We start from the raw sequence: 18,377 nt of genomic DNA, 5'->3' as shown, positions 1-18,377 counted from the left end.
AGCAGAAAAGCATAAATTTATTTCTTAAAAAACCAAAATATACATAAATAAATTTAAGAAAAGATTTGGTTAATAAATTTTCGAAAAAACACTAAACTTTATTATTGTGCAAAAACATAAAAATTTTAATGACTGCAACGAGTGCAATAAAAAGCGATGAAGAATAAAAAACGGTAAATAAATAAAGAAAAATGCCATAAAAAGCCAAAAGGAAAATTGTGCGAGGAAACCTCGGAAAATTTCGTCCAAAAAACGGGGTCGCATTTAAATACACCATTTAACATGGCGAGGACAAAAGTCAAACAAAAGCAATCAAGTGGCCTTACAAAAGCCTAAATGCAATTAAAGGTGGCGAAAATGCATGGATGGAAAGAAAAAGAAATAAATAAAAAATGTATAAAAAATACAGAAAAAAATTGGGGGACCAAAAAAACTGCGCCGCATTCTTTTTTATGTGTGAAAAATGCAGCGCTGCAGCCACCCCAGCGCAGCAATCAAAACGCCAGACTGTGCTGAAACCCAACCGTAGGCGATTAGCGAACGCACGATCAATACGGTAATCAGCACACGTGATCGCACAAAAGCCGAACACCACGCAAAGGACATGCCACATAATTTGCGCTATGAGACACACCCTCGGCCAAGCCCTAAGTACTTTCATACACACTACTTCGCTTACTCACTTTTTTATTATTTTTTTTTTTACCTTTTTTTATTTATTTTTCTACTTTATTTATATTCTTCTTTTGCGTAAATTTTACGTACTTTTAGACACACATTTTTTGCTTTTGTTGTTGTTGTTTTTTTATTTATTGGCACAGTCATTGTCAACGCTTTGTTGTGCTTGCTGTTTTGCCACTGCATTCGCCACATATCCTGGTTAGCTTATCCTGCGTGACATAAGTGGGCAAAGCAACCCTGAAAAGTACCGCTTGAGAGCTAAGAAAAGAAGTAAGCAGCAAAACACACGTGATCCTTTTACTTAATGAAGAAAACACTGCTTTGTGTAATTTAATTTGTTTTCGCTTTTTTTCGAAACAAAAATGTATCGCTTTTTGCAGCGCGAAGGGGTTGTGCCACTTGAGCGTTTCTTCGAGGCTGCTGCGCGGAAGGAAATTAAAAAAAAGTGAAAAAATCATAAGCAGCGGATGCGACTTCAAGTGTCTGGTAGTGTTTTCCTTTCTTCTTCCTGCTATTTTGTAGCATTTTTTTCCGATCGCTGAAGTGTCAGCGCAATTAGGAAGCGCTCTGTGCTCTTTGCAGCAAGCCCTCGAAGGGGTTGCCCTGCCATTTCATTTTTTTCATACTTTCAACTTTTTTTTTGATATTTATGTCTCGGTATTAATGATTTTTGTTTGTTTGTTCACAAGCCTTGCACAAATATTTTGTGAAATTGCTTTTAATTAGTAAAAATATGAGCAAGAATGACGAAATAAGACATGGAGAAGGGTTTCGGTTGGCTTTAAAGGGTTTTCGTTGCTAATTTAGACACAAAATTTAACGGATTAGCGCTGTCTCCGTGATCTTAACTATGACATTGCAGATTGTGAGTGTTGATTAGCTGCAAAATTGCTGTCTGCAACAATGGAGCACTTAATTTTTTGGCAATCAGCGGTAAATAATCCAAAGTGTGCACTGGTTAGGACACGTCATTCGCATGGAAGATGATGCTTCAGCGCGTAAGCTTCCCAATGTATTTGTACGACTCGTCGTCGATACATAGTTTTAATCTCCAGCCGGCGTCCTCGACTTTGTTGCTGAATACACGCCAGGCCGAGGTGCTACGGAGAAACGCTGTCATGCTAGACATGGGCGGAATGTCGTCTCTCCTTGTTGGGCAAAGGACGGGGCCTTCGCATACTACCAGCTTGGGGCACCTCCGGGAGGTGAAGACTCCTGAGGTAGCAAAGATACTAGCGCGGAACAGGGTCAGAGGAAGTAGTGGCTCACTAGCAACGAAGAAGCGTAAAGGTGGCAAATTTGTGTTCGCAGGCGAGGAAACGGGGCTCGGAACCGTTGTCCGGTTAACGCAATCCCCGAGCGAAAAGGCAGTGCCATCGACTATCCAAACCCAAAACGCGAAACGGAAGAGCCAAATTACACCACAGAAGCCTCCAAGCTCTACAAGGTTGATTAGTAGCAGCGCAGAGGGAGCCAACCCTCCGCACCAAATTCCTCCCGGGTGGAGGATTGACGTCGAAGATAAGCAGATTATCTCCAAATGTCTGTTCTTTGCCTCTTAACTACCCGGCGGAGGCTTTAGAGCCGGAAGAGCTTACCGTGTTCCAGGATCTCGTAATGGATGAGGTGTTCAGAGGATCTGGATACGCAGTGTCCTTCCATGGGATCCACTTCAGAGGAAGAATACTGATGGACTGCAAGGACGAGAGGTGGTGCTTGCTATCTTCGCAGCGGCCGGAGTCGACTTCGCCTGCTGAGCACCGCTGAATGAAGGTATGTCATCATAGTCCTCCTTTGCATGCCCCTAAAACAGCGCCCGTTCCTCTGGCGAAAGGCCATTCAGGAAGCTAAACTTTCTTTCAATTCATTCAATAGGCATGGAGTCGCATAACACCCTGGTATAGGTGGTGGCCGCTTGGGAGATGCTGTGAATGTTTTGCTGCTTAAGCCCTGCACAGCGACAAGGTGCCTGCTATTCGCAGAGGTGATATAATGATATATGATCCCCTTAAGCTGTTCAGGCTAATCAGCTCCTTTAAGGGTTGTTTGAAGCAATGGACTTTAGAGAGGGTAGCGTTGATGGGGCACAAGCCAAAAAGCGTATACTTCTAGTCGAAAGGGAACTAAGCTGGAACATTATCTATAAGAATGCCTTCAGCCGGATGAGACACAAGGGATTCCAGGGCTCCCAATGCTCCAACTTAAGAGACATTGGTCAGCTGGGGGGTGGGTTTTCAGGCAAACCAAATTATCAGAAAACTTATCAGAACCTAACCTTGTAGAAAACTTATAGTGAGGGCGTATTGTGAATTTTGAAGATCACATATTGAGACTAGTAACACTTCTAATATTTTAGAAAACTTTTGAGGAGAGTTTAAGGTGTTATATCCTCTTGAGAATTACAAAAAAAAAACCTACATATTTATATCGAGTGAGAATATATTTGAGAACATTCTTCAAAAACTTATATAAAAAATTTATAAATATCTTTCGAAACAAAAAACTCCATTAGAATGTCTATACAGTCATATTTTTAACACACTTATGCGTTATCTATTCACCTAACGACCCGACAATCGGCTATATGACCCCACAAATGTTTTCCCCAATTACTTTTTAATCAAACTTCTAAAAATACATACTGCATTTGGTACACCAACACAATTCGTTTGCTGGTGTTGTAATAAAAAAGTGAAATATTCAAAAAATAAATAAAGAAACGAGAGAGCAAAATCCAATACGAATACGCCATACAAAGTGCTGTTCAAAGAAGAATAGAACTCAAAATAAGAAACCAAAAGGCAAACATAAAAAAAGAGATAAAACCAGTACAAAAGTCAAGAAAAAAGTCAGTGAACATGCAGTTGGGTACAGCATGGACAAAACAAAAATCAAGACGAAAGAAACGAGTAAAACAAAACTGTAAGTACAACAAATAAAAACCTACGAGACTAAACTATAAATTAAATACGACAAAACCGAATGCGTTTAAGAAAAAAACAACAACAAAATATATTATATACATATATATATGTATGTACATACATAGAATTACATATGAACACATACACACGTACATTAGTTAATAAAACTGCAGCCAATGCACTTACGAGCAGCGAAAAAAATCAAAATCCACACTGATCGTGCTGTAGGGGCAAAGCCGAAAACACACCAAACGACCGCGTGTGCGTGTGTATTTACGTACGAGCGCAAAGCAAATACGCATATGCGTGCAGCAGGACGATAAGCAGTAAACAATAAAGTTCCAATTGAAAGTAAACGCGATTACGTGCGTGCATATGTGCGTGTGTGTGAGTCTAGTAAAAAAGGAGCAATTACTGTTAAGCAGTGCATCACTGTTGCACTTGTGGCTGTAAACCACAGGAACACGAACAAGCAATATAGAATTATAACATAACATAGCACACCCTGTGTTACAGCAGACGCAGCCAACAGTCAACCCACCATTGTGAATGTTGCTGTTAACACATAACATTTCGAATTTTCAAATCGTTCGCTGCCGCCTGTTTGCAGCACTCTGTAACATTGCTATTTGTTTACATTAGTTCGTGTGTTTGTATTTGCTTTTGTTTGCAGGCAACGAAGCAAAGTGTAAACGGTCGTATGCAGAGAAAACTACCACCACCGTGTATACCGATGTACCTATTGCGTGGAGTTTTTGTATTTATAATTTTGGGCTGTCTCTTCTTGCTGGCAATTGTACAAATAATTTTACGTCGAGCGATGGCAAAATAAAAATTCGAAGTTGAAAGCAAACGTCAGTACGTCGAGAGCGTTCAGCGAGTACAAGTCATTCGTTTACAAATAATCTAGTGTGAAAACGTATAGCGTTAGTGCATTGAGTTTTGTATTAAATTACGCACGTACTCGTATCGAAAATATTTGAAGTACTATATAAATATACAAATGAATATATATATTAGTGTTTTTCAATATTATTTACAAGAAAATTTGTGAAAAATACTATTTAAAGTGCTTGGAAAAACTTGTATCCATACTGGCATAAAAAGCACAAAAGCAACGAGTAAACTTTTGACATTTCGTGTTGTTGCTTAGTGAGAGCAGCGCAAGCTCATAAGAGCAAACAAAGAGACATAGTGTATTGGAGCTACATATATATTGTGCTTACTGTGGGCGACCTGCAAGTGGGGGCGATTTCTTGGGAAAATATTTTAAAGTAATATTTTCTTAAAAAGCCTTATGAAGTGACAATAAATTGTTGAAAATCAATAAAAACTATTAATAATTTGAAACAAACGCAAGTGTCTACAGTGCATAGCAGTGGGTGCAAGTTAGGTGGAGCTGGTTGATCAACGAAACTGTACCCCAAAGTGATTCGCACCGATTGGGCATTGTAATAGTGTGGAAGAATCATCGTATAAAAAACAAAAGTGGGGAAATCAACAAGTTTTGGCGCGAAAACTTTTGACAAGTACCAAGTATTTTGGCATTGGAGACTGAAAACTTGCAGCAACAACACAACGTGGTTGAGGGAATTGCTGAAAAACACTCAGTTGAATAAAACAACGTCATTGGCAATTTGTCGGAATTATTGAATTTTACTTTGTATTGCTTTGCATAATTAAGCAAAATAAAAAAGTCACAAAAAAATAAACGCTGATTTCAAGGTTAAGTGTTGTTGCAAGCATTTTGTTGCCAAAAAACATAATAATAAAGCAATTGCTAAGCAATAAGCAAAGGAAGTGTTTGCGAAAGACAATCGGCGGAGCTAGTAATTATATTTCTGTGACATTTATTGTTTGTTAAGCAATATTTTAACAAGTATTATAAGTGATGACTGCTGCACGTGTAATAAATCCAGTGATTTTAACCGAATTCTGTAAGCTGCGCGCTAGTCCGAGTGCAATGGGACGCAATATGACCTGTAATCGCCAGTTGAACCGCATTAAGCGTGATCTCTTTGGACCAGCCAACCCGGTGGAAACACAAAAGTAAGTGTCTGTACTAAGTATAAATACTATGTACGTTAATAGTAAGTGAAAATGTTTTTAATTATTAAAAAAGTTGAAATGGTCAGTGGTTTACAACAACCAGTAGTAGGTGAACGCTGTGGCTTTAATATTGTAATCCGAAAAGGCTTGCGAAATATTTCACAATTTTTAATTTGTTTTGTTTTTTTTTTTTAATTTTTGGGAGCTGTTAGATTGTAAATAAAATTTATAAAGAAGAAAAACAACCAAAGATGGGTAGATTGGGGACTTTGATCGTTAATACATTTATGCTATAATTTATAATATATTTCATTTATTAACAAATAAATATTGTTTTTATTTATATTAGAAAAAGCGTTTTTATGAAAAATCACATCACTTTTTTATAGTAAAATGCTTAAAAAATATTTTTCAATAAGATCTATTTTAAAATCATATAAATTTTTACACATTTCTGTATTAAACAGTTCCTTTTTTCACCATTTCTATATTACCTTAAATATGAAAATTATAAAAAATAAATTACAAAAGTATAGAAACAATTATTAAAAGTAATGTAAAAATTTTATAAAAAAAAATTGAAATAGAGTAAAAAAAAATTATGATTAACATTTATAAAAAATGTCCTTCCTTCTCCACAGAACCTTCGCCGAGGAATTGGACAAACAACAAGATCGTGCTATAAAAAAATGGGGTTTTGACTTCCGCAACGGCTCCCCACTCACCACAAATACACAATTCGTTTGGGAACGCATTTCCTATCAGGAATCTAATCGCGCACCCGAAGTCTATACGCTGACGCGTGCTGCACATGTACGTCCCGCACCGGTTGTGCCGTCAAATGCCGATTTACTAATGGACGAACGGGCCGAACGTGAAAATTACATGATGAACACATCAACATCGACCGACACAGATTCCTGCGGCGATTATGACTCACAGGATGAGTCGTTGGTGTTCAAAGTACCCAGCACCGAACATTGCGGCAGCAATAAGCGTACGCATGATGGCAATGCTGCTGGCAGATCGCCACTGCGCAAGCGTCAACCGAAAATTACAGGTAAACATATTCACTTTAAACTATTTACTTGCTATAGAAACTCGCTAATCAGTAAAGTAATAATCTTTTTGTAAAAAAGTAGTTATTAACTAGTGGCAGCAATTTCTTGCGTGGACTTCGTGCAATACGTACACGGTTGAGCTTCCTTTGCGCTGCTCATTCAGGCGTGTAATTGTGTTCCACTTCCTGTATTAGCGTTTTTGCTGTGTGGGAAAATGTTCGAACTTGCATTTGATAATATCAAGTAATGCACCAGTTGCTTAGCATAAACTGTTATATTAATATCGAGTTGCTCAATATAACACAAAAATTGCTGAATTTCACCACCGGCCGCAAATTTAGTTTGTTGGCGTGAGAATTTCTTTTTTACGACCCTACCTTCTTGTAGCGCTTGATTGAGCAAAGTTTTTTTTTTGCCGTCTAAATGCATATTATATTTATTTATTTTTTATTTTGTATCAGCAGTGTCATGTGTGTGTGTGTGTGTTTTCCAAAATGTACGTTATAACTACAGGAAACCAATATTTCACGCAATAATTATTCACGAAATCGAATTTACATATTGACATGCACGTATGTATGTTTGCCTGTGTGCAGCAGACCTTGATTATGTGAACTTCGTTATGGTTTTATGGCTTTTAACGGTCTTTCGGTCATTTGTGCTGTCAGCTTTTTATACGAATTTGTTTGTAGGCGTTCGCAATGCATTTTCTACAAACTACCCTAGCATGATTTGTTTTATATTTCTTCCTCTAAAGCATTTCTTCCTACATTAGCAAGCTGAAACGAAAATCCTAACCTTAAAATACTAATTAAAGTCTGATTGCAGCACTGCTCACGTTTTATTTAGCCTTTGTGGTTTATATTTTTTTGTGACTTCCTAAACGGTATATCGACCGACAGACTTCCGGTGGGAAGGTTACGCAATTGACATACATTGCGTTGTGCCTTTTGTATCAGCGGCAAAGCGGTTGTGTAGGCGTATCACAGTCATCAATGTTGGCAGGATATGTAATTTCGACGATTTCAAATCATTTCCGGTTAAAGTAAAGCGAAATCAGTAAACCAACAAAAAAAAAAAAGAGCAAAGAGCTTATAGCTAAAAAAATATACAGAAAGTGTTTTTAACAATTTGTAAAAAAAAATCTGACCCGCCATCGAACTGATATCAACTGAAAGTAGTCGCTGGAACAATCAGATAATTATAGTGTTGCTGCACTTTGTTTCATTATTGTTAGCCGGCAAAGGCTAGTGCGCTTGAAATGCATAAGCGAGTAAAAAATATAATTATTAAAGGGCCATACAATATTTAAAAAGCACAGTGTGTCGAAAGCGGTAACATTTTGTTATATTAGTGTGATGACCGGATTCGATTTAGTCGTGCTCGTCTGTTGCTCAGTTTTCGAGATATCGTTTTGTAATTTTGCACACGTGGTTTTCTCCTTAAAAAGCTGCTCATTTGTTAGAACTGCCGTTATCGGAACACTATAGCGTATAGCTGCCAAAGAAACTGAACGATCAAAATTTACTTTTTGTATGGAAAACTTTTTCATTTGACGAGATATCTTCACGAAATTTTGGCATGTAATATTGCTCGATGAAACGGTATAAGCTCCGTACACATCGTTCAGATCGGACTACTATAGCATATAGCTGCCATACAAATTGACCGATCAAAATCGAATTCTTGTATTTAATTGCATTAGAAATTCAGTTTACATTAAATTATTTGTAACAAAACTCGCTTCTGCCAAATGTAATCCAAAAAAATCTGTTAAAATTTAACTTTTTGAAGCACACTGTGCCCTAACCTCGAAAATTATCAACTACACAAAAGGGTTCGTATCGATCGTCACATTACTGCTGTTACAAGCACACATATTTCTTTCGCTGCACAAGTGATTCACGTATTACACACCACCGCGCAGACAAGTAGGCACATCACTGGGCTTGGTGGTGAGTCCAGCGGGACGCAGCTGTGCAGACAGCATAAAGCTGTACGCTTTTGTATGCAGTGATCAAGCGACTATTGTAATATAGTTTTTACATACGAACGCGTGTAATCGCAGTTTTCCAAAGCATGAAAACCCACCCTACATCGCAAGCGCTGCCTGCGGATGAGGGTGATGTTTACATGCGATGCTGCCACCACCAGCAAGTTTAAACGTATGCCAGGCTATTATGCTTACAAGCGATGCTCAATGCTGTCACTGTCAGATTGTATGTATTTTTACAACGTTTTCATATAGAAATGCACATGTGTTGCAACATTTTCCTGCATTCCGTAAATTCTTTTTGTTTTACATGCGTGTGCTTTGGAAAAACCAGTCCATCCGCTAACCTCCGACACATCATCAACATATGTATATTACATATTGTATTGCCGCTACCTTACCCTGTGCGCTTTGGTACATTTTCTGATCGGGGGGAAATTCGTTGAAAATATAAACAGCTGTGCACATTTCGTTTGCAAACGGCTGTAAATTATTGCTGCACCTTTTACATCAAACGTGTGCATTCGCTGCCCTTTGGTAGTGAAAATCACTTTTATTCTGCGCCTGCGCACACACTTTGCTATGTTCCAGCAGGCACTGCTTTAATGCATGGATTAATTACTGTCACTTTGCATTTGCAGGCGGCGTCAATATTTTAGCATTTTTGGTTAATTTTTTTGCTTCCTATAATTGACGTCTACAAATTTTGTAATTTTGAGGCTTGTGTGTCTCTCTGTCGCATGCGAGTTGTTTATATTATGCATTTCCTTGCGCTACTTTTTCGATTTTTGATTTTCATGATAGTTCTCTGGTGCCTTTGTAAAAATTGATAACAATCGCCTTCAATTATCAACTAGCTGCTTTTGTATTACTTTTTACATGCATTTCTTCTAGATTTTCGTCAACGCATAATTTTAATTTGTTTTTCGACAATTTGTTGCTACATCCAACGTTCTCAATTATTCAAAACGCTATTTGTTTGCTGTGCGACCAGCATAAATGTTTCAAAACCGCGCTTGTTAAGCCAATTAAAGCAGTCAGCCGCATGTAAATGTAGCAATCTTTGATTTTCTTCCGTTTCCAATACGCTGCGTTCGAGATTCGAGTGTTTTTTCTTTGTTGGACACTTGAAGTTGTTGTACTTGAATGAGCACTGAGATTTTTTTTAACAGACAGCAGGGCTTTATTCATTTTTTTATGAATAATATTTGTATGTACATATCGTCACCTGAAATGCAAAATAACGTAACAACATTTTCGGAAATTTAAAGTGGCATGAACGAAACACGAAATAAAATGGAACATGAGTGAAACAAAATTTTAATATTGGTTAAAACTGGTTTATATATGACCGCAGGACCTGAAAATGTTGAACATATGTAATATTATGTGTGTAATTTGAAGTAGGGAAGTGTAATCAAAAAGACACTCAATTTCGAAATTTTTGATGATACGTTATTTTGCATTTCAGGTGACGATATGTAAGTATGTTTTTTAGTGCTCAAGCAGATACTTGAGTGACATTTATGTTGCGGAGCTTGAAACCGCATACAAAGCTGTAACCTTTTAGAATTTGTTTTTGTTATTCTAACGGCAGACAATATTCTATTTTTTTTATTTATTTTAAAACTTTTAAGTATTATTTTAATTTTGTTTCTTTTTATTTTTTTAAAATTAATTTTTTTAATTAAATTTTTTTGTTATATGTTTTTTTTTTTTAATTTCTTAATATTATTTATTTATTTTTCAATATTTTTTACTTAATTAATTTTTATTAATTTAGTTTCTTTTTATTTATTGTTTAAATAATTTTTGTAATTTGTTATTTTTAAAATTATTTATTTTAGTGTTTTTTATTTAAATTAAATTTTTTAAGATTTCTTTATTTATAATTTTTTATTTAATTTTTTTTGTTTGTTTTATTTTTTTATTTTATTTTTTGTTTTCAATATTTTTCATTTAATTAATTTACTTTTATTTAAATTTTTTAAATTTATCATATTTTAAAATATATTGTACACCCTGTTACTAAAATGAAAGTGTCAGTGCCGTTAAGAAATTGTTTATTTCAAATGACAGATTCAAATTTAAGTTCTCTTAATGAAATTAAAAAAAATATATATTTTAATATGGTGTTGTTGTTCTAGTAGCATAAAACATATGTCAGATAAGTTTAAGATATACTGCTTAGCACATTGTCCTTGACTGCCTATAAATCTGGCGTTTTGGTTACATAGGCACGGCCCATAAATCTTTACACTAGTGCTATAATATTTGAAAATATGTGCATGCAAAAGTGATTCACACTCTAATTATGCTGGTAGACGCGAGTTACATATTTGACGCGCGTCAAAGCAAAACTGCTATTGGTCGCGAATTATGCTGCAATTGTCAGCTGCCAAATTTGCCTTACAGACTTTATGCGGGCAGCGCCGTGATCTATTTGCAGCAAGTAACAATTTTTCATCCTTTCCAACGTCCTTTACGTGCAGCATGTGCAACTTTCCGCACACACACACACACATAAACGGGCATTAATTGTGCGCAGCCGAAAGAAAGGTAAATAGAAGCGCTGTGCCTTTGGCTGCGCGCATGCACTGATTGCCAGTCGCACAATTCCTACCGTGGCTGTGTGCCTGGCTGCCTGGCCGTCAGTCAGTCACGTGCCAACACGCGTTCGCTGTGTGTATATTTTACCTATATGTTTGTATAAGCCGAGCTACCTAACTTTGTTTATATGTGTATATCTGTGCAGTGCATTACCCCGACCTGACTTTTGCTTGCCTTTTGTTAATCCCGAGCACACACATACATACTTGCGCGTTTCCCCGATCGAATTCTCGCAAAAACAAAAATATTAGGTTTTGTGTGATATTTGCTCCTTAAGGGGATGTACTGGCAAGTCCGCGCAATGCATATTTGCGCCCTTGCAGTTTTCTGCTTTTCTTCTTGCTAAATTTTTGCTTTTGTTTACTTTTCTGATGTGCTTGAGAACATAATTGTTTATTTAGTATTATTATTTTTTGAATTAAATATTATTATTTTTTTAATAAAATACTATTTTGTTTTAGTAAAATATTTTTCTTTTTTATTGCTCTATTAAACTATTTTTTTTTCTTTATCTTACAGAATACATGAAGGAGCGCAAACGCCTCGCCCAAACGCCGAAAAAGGTCTCACCCGCCAAGCGTGCGCGCACCAGCTCGGGCAGCAGCAGCTCAGGACCCAGCCACAGTACGCATGCGTATAGCATCAGCGCGCATTTCTCACTGCAGCGAAGTATACAACGCAATAATTAATGCCGCAAACAACAAATTGCAAATTTTCCAACCTTAAATCTAATTTAACTAGTATATAATTAACTATATACCAGCTTATACATACATATATATATAATTAGTATAGTTAACTACATAAAAATAGCTATTAATTACACTTAAATATATTTTTACATATATTTCATAGTGTATATTGAATTGCGTACATTTGTAAACTAGTTTCACCCATTAGTTGTGTAAGTAATTCTTTATTTTTAATATTTTCTATTAAAACTTTGTTTTAATTTCTTTAAATTTAATTATTGTTGTAATATTTCAAAATCAAGCCATACAAATTGTAGATTCATTAGTTAAGTCAGCGCACGTTATATGCAAAATGTCAAAATGTACGGTTATATTTGAAGCTAAACGGTTACAAAACGGTTTTTTGACTTTTTACCAGCGCTTCAAGTTAACTGTGTATTTTTTCTAGCAAAAAGGTTTAAAATTTAAAAAATTCGAAAATTTTCTTTATATTTAAGTACAGAAACCCAAAATTTGTTTGAAATAACTGTTTACAAATGCACATATAGACTAATAAGTTTTGTAAGACGAACAAAAAATCAATAACTAACAACTAAGCTAAATTTGAAAACGAAAATTTATACTGTAAGTTGTACGAAAGTGGCAATAACATTTATAAATTTACAACAACATTTACAACAAACAAAAAAATTGAACAAATCACACATATACACACCTATACATATATACCTTTATGCCAAAATTGAAAACTTAACTAATAAGCTCTAGACCATTTAAGCACACATGATCATGAATATGAATTGTAAATAATTTAAGTTTCAAAATGTTGCATTACACTTTCGAGAATGTCAAATTTCAGCATTCGAATACGAGGCAAACCCACATTTGACATTTTAAAAACTGTAATGCAAGCAGTAAAATTGCATTTAACTGTTAAAAATCGCGCTCGGGCATTGTTTGGCCGTTCGTGCACAAGTTCAACGCAAAATTTACCGTTTTTTGTACCGTTTTGATGAAAACTACGAAAAAGCGCTAACTTTTGCGCCTAAACTGTGCCTCGGCAGCTGTAAAAAGTTGAAAATCGCAAAAAAGTTTTCAAAAACATTATCAAATTGCCACCAAATTTCCTAACCGCAAATTTTCCAAACATTGCCTGACACGTGATTTGCAAAAACTTGTTAACTTACTTTTCCAAAGTCATCTAACTTAACTATACGCCTTAAACGAAGTACAAATTGTAAAAATTATTAACTTTCTCGAGTACAAATTCATTTTCGATTTAAAAAACGCACAACTTTTGGGTATTGTACAATATGAGTTGTTTGCAAAAAAGTGCAACAAAAAAATTTAGTTTAATTAATATTAATAAAAAATCAACACAGTTAAAAATCAACACACTTAGAATTCACAGCAGACAAAATTCAGCACAATAAAAATTCATTGCATTCAAAATTCACCACAATTGAAATTCACCACAGTTAAACTCACCACAGTCAAACTGACCACAATCAAAATTTACCATAGCCTAAGTTTATAGTCAAAATTCTACACAATTAAAACTCACACACTCACTATAGTCAAAACTCACCACAGTCAAAATTCCTAATATTCGAAGTTCATTACAATCAAAAATCAAATAATTAAAATTCATTACAATCAGACTTTACTACAAACAAAATTCACCACAGTCAAAACTTAACACAATCAACTACCCAGTGCGCTTACAAAGGCACCCAGTGTACACTGCAGTGCGCAAAAATAATGCTTTTATGCTCGAAACGCACTTCAAAAGCTAAAAATGCAATTGCTAGTACATTACTGCTTGTTCTTCTCTTCTTGGAAATAACTTTACACAAATGCCTGCTGCCTGTGCATGCTGCTTGTCGCTTGCAACCTCAAAATGCGGTATTTGCTATGTTTTTCCAAAAAGCATTTCATATTACTTAGTCTAAGCGTTGCCATAAGTTTCACAAAATCACACGCTGCTCTAACACCTATTGTTGCTGTTGTTGTATTTTGCATACATCCTCACAGCTATCTAGTTGGTGCAGCGTCTTGATTTTGCCCGCTATTTTAACCACTATATACATATTTGATAGTACATTTGTAAAGCTGGAACCAGTTGGATCGGTTGTAGCGCGCATAACCTCAATGTTTGCGGCATCCGTTCACATCTTGATTGTACAATTCACACTTTTCTTATTTTTGTATCAAAGCTAATTAACTATATTAACGGTATTTGTAAGGTATCATAGGTATATCTAATATAATACATACACACATACAAATATTCAGTGATTACAATAAAAAGTCAAATACAAAAACAAAACGAATGCAAATCTAAATATAAATAATAAACAAAACGAAATGAAAGTTGTTTTCTATTTTCTTATAAATAGAAACGTCGCACAGTGGGGCCGCTTCATACAAGCCGCGGCAAAAAATAGAAGGAATCGAGGTAGGGCTTTGAAATTTGGCACACATCTCTCATATTGCCAAATTAGATGAAAAAAAAAAATTGTTAAAATCCGCCCACAACCACGCCCACCTCCCATATAACACAAAAATCAAAAATCATCCTACAGTAACAAAATTTTCTACAGTGTAATATTGTGTAAATATAAGCTTGTCCAGAAAAAATAAAGCAAATCCGCCCACAATTACGCCCATCTCCCATATAATATAATCACAAAAGTTGCAATATTTTCGCTGTTATCACAGCTAGACTGTTAAAAATTGTCAAACGGATTTGAATCAATAAAAATTATTATTTCTCTAAAAATGAAACAAGTCCGTCCACAACTACGCCCACCTCCCATATAACATAACCAATAAATATTCAAAAATGATCATATATTATTAATTCTTTATTCAACAAGTAATTTTTTAACATCATCATCCAATTCTAAAGTTTCTTGTTTTCTTCTTTAAGTGGCTTGGTTTCCGCATTAGTAGACCACCTTTTAAAAGTCAAATTATACCCAATATGTAAAATAAATTCCATTGTTTTAATTCTAGCATGTAAGGGAGAAATTCCCAACTTAACTGCTTCCTGATTGCATGATTTTTTGACAACGGATTCTAGGTTGTTCATTTCTTTAGGGCTTGCATTACATATGTAACAGACAGATGATGCTTTACAACCAGTTGCTGCTTGAGCTATTTTTGTGGCCATCATGGTAAATAAAAGATTGTGACGTATTTCAATAACCTTGTCCTTTATAGTCACAAATGTTGGCAATATGTTGATTATGGTTTCCTGTATCCTTTCGACAATTTCTTTAGTATGGTTTACGGTTTCCTTGGCATATTCAAATTGAATCGGCCGACAAAACTTTGTGGAAGAAGAGTTCTTTCATAACGTGTCTGTTTGGTCTATAGTTTTAAGCACTAAAGGCACCATAGATGCCATAAATAAATTTGTATCAGATATACCATCAAATTCGTTAGGTATGAACTGGTGGTATTGACTTTGATTTGACGAACCGTCACAACCCCATTTCGATGTTAGAGTCATTATTTCTGGAACATGAGCTAGATTTGTAAAGTTCTCGGCGGCCAAAATAATTCTTTTAGCTGTGTGATCAAGTAAACTTTGCAAATCAACTTGTGTAGATATTGGTGTAATAGTAATATTTTCAGGGTAACAATGCCTTTTTTCCTCCCGAACTCTATAATACGGTGGCAGCACATCACATCCGAAGTCTTTAAGCACATTTCGAACAACTTCATACTGATGCTTTGATAACTGTGTATCAATTAACATCGCCAACGCTTTTTGAGAATCTAAGTATGTCTTCTTAATAGCAGCTGATCCAGCTGCGGCCTTTAATTCTTGTTCAGAGTACTTATCTCGAAGTTGTTGGACCTTGTAACGTTTAGCCCGTTGACTACATTCTTCAAATTTCTTTACCGGTCGTCCAGCAATTAAACTACGTTTATTTGAAGTCCCGGGTAATAATTTATCAACCATCTCTACAGTAAAATTCTTATCCAGCCATACAGAATGATTTTTAAATAGTATGTTTTTTTCCTGTGGCACTGGTTTCATTTTAAATTGAATGAACTTATGTACCTTTTTTTAATTTGTTCTAAAATTAACTTCACCTTATCTTCACTAAAAGAAGGGAATTTATCCCTCAAAAACTGCGTCAACATATCACTTTTTTGGCCGCACTGAATAAATTCTTCAGTAAGCTGTCGATTACTTATGGAAACGGATGACATTTTGCAAATATTATTTGCAATATATATTTATACAATCACACTTGTTAAGAACTGTTATGTTTTTATTACACAACGAATTTCGAAATTACACAAACGCTACTTTAAATTATCAATATGTGAACAACACAACAACCGTTCATAGCTATCTTTGATCCTTATCCGCACGTATCCGCAGTTCATATTTTCGTTATCATATTCCTTAAAGTGTACATAAAATATTAGGACTAACTAGACAATGTAGGTACACGTAGCTAATAGTCAAAACTATAATTTTTATGTAAAAGTGTTTAAAAATGGTTTTATTTTAAAACTTTGTCAAAATTGACATGAATTAGGCCTTTGAAATGAAAATAATTATTTTATAATGTATTATAATATATATTAGGATGGACTTTGAAGTCACTTCTTATTGCATAAAACGTCGAAACCCCATACGTCTGTTCTCATATGTTTCTCAATATTTTTCACAATTTTCAAGAGTTCTATTTTTATTTGACTTTAAAAATACATTCTTATGTCAGTGAAATGGCAATTCGCAAATACGTGATAAACTAAACTATATTCATTGTCTAGAAACACTACTGGAATGAAAATTTGTTAAAATTAGATAGTTAAAAATTACATATTTTTGCCGCCTATTACCCACTGTGCGTCGGAGACCCGATGAAACATGTATAGAAATTGTCAAAATGACCTGTCCACCTGTATATGTTCTTCTTCTTCTTTATTGGCGTAGTCGTTCTTCCTTTTCGCTGTTTGGCGACGGCTGGAGATTCCAAGTGTAGCCAGGTCCTTCCCACCCGGTCTTTACAAGGGAGTGGAGGCCTTCCTCTGCTTCCCCGGCGGTTACCTCGTGGAATACTCTCAGAGCTTCAGTGTTTTCATCCATTCGGATGACATGACCTAGGATAAGTCATGTCGACCCACGGCAGACGGGTGTAACTTACGACAATCTGGTTTAACCCACGACAGTTGGGTCTAAGTCTCGTGACAGACGCGGATCTTTATCCGTCCAAGGACTGTCAACTTGGCATCATTCTTCGAAGTTACTTCAGAAATCTTTTCTGCCGCGTACAACAACAACAACATGACTCAATGCTCAAAGGACCATAAATCTTCCGAGGAACCTTTCTCTCGAAAACTCGTAACCCCGACTCATCAGCCGTTGTCATCGTTCATGTCTCTGCATCATATAGCAGGACGGGAATAATGAGTGACTTGTAGAATTTGATCTTTGTTCGTCAAGAGAGGACTTTACTTCTCAATTGCCTACACAATCTGAAGAAGCACCTGCTGGCAAGAGTTATTCTGTATTGTATTCCGAGCATGACGTTGTTGTTTCTGTTAATACTGGTTCCAAGATAAACGAAATTATCTACGACTTCGAAGTTATGACTGTCAACAGTGACGTTGGGAGCTAAGTCGCGAATACGACGACTTTCTTTAAGCCATTTCCAGAGCCATTTGCTTCGCTTCTTTGTCCAACCTAGAGAATGATACCGATGTCGTCGGCATACGCCGGCAACTTGTATATACGCGAACTAATCCTTTAGTTTATGGGATATGGACCCGAAAACGTCCTTTTCCCATCAATAAGCTGACCGGACCACTACACACTGCCGTCTTTTTGTGCTATGAAAATTGCATCTGTGAAGATTATTACAGCTTCGATGCAGCCAAAACTAACGTGTTGTCCGAGAGTAACCGTATTTGGTCGAGAAGTGAAGAGAGTTAATGCCTGACTACGCTTCCACTTAAGCAATCATTAGGTGCACCATTGAGCTCCCGGGTGATAACCAAATTAAGCTTTATCTAGCAACTCCGGGGATTTGGTGAAAACCCTTATTTTTTCCAACCGTCCATTGTCTTTTAAGTTGGTGCATTGGAAGGCGTGTCCGTCTCATCGGGCTGAAGGCTGGTCATTCGTATAGCTAATGTTTCAGCATCTCATTATGCTCCGCACATGCTCCCCATTTCGAATCGACTTTTCCAATTTTTTGAAGGTGTAATCTTAAGAGTAGGTGCCCTGTGATGCCCCTGCCGAATCCACCTTTCCAATTTTTAAAAGTGGAATCCTAAGGGTAGATGCACTGTGATAACCCCTACAAAACTACTAAGTTCTTTTCACCTATAAGTAGTC

At 36.0% G+C, this 18,377-nt stretch overlaps 1 protein-coding gene across 1 annotated transcript; it reads left to right on the top strand.

Moving 5' to 3' along the window:
* Window positions 1–4,263: 4,263 nt before the first annotated feature.
* LOC105225066 (uncharacterized) lies at window positions 4,264–14,349 on the top strand. The gene is made up of 3 exons (XM_011203388.4): window positions 4,264–5,654; window positions 6,296–6,714; window positions 11,838–14,349. Exons 1-3 carry the CDS (start codon window positions 5,497–5,499, stop codon window positions 12,005–12,007), a joined length of 747 nt encoding a protein of 248 aa, XP_011201690.1. The 5' UTR covers window positions 4,264–5,496; the 3' UTR covers window positions 12,008–14,349.
* The last annotated feature ends 4,028 nt before the right edge of the window (window positions 14,350–18,377 follow it).

This window comes from Bactrocera dorsalis, chromosome 3 (assembly GCF_023373825.1).
Source record: "Bactrocera dorsalis isolate Fly_Bdor chromosome 3, ASM2337382v1, whole genome shotgun sequence".
Taxonomy (NCBI): domain Eukaryota; kingdom Metazoa; phylum Arthropoda; class Insecta; order Diptera; family Tephritidae; genus Bactrocera; species Bactrocera dorsalis.
The sequence above is the reverse complement of the archived record's forward strand: the minus strand, read 5'-3'. Positions and strand labels throughout refer to the sequence as shown.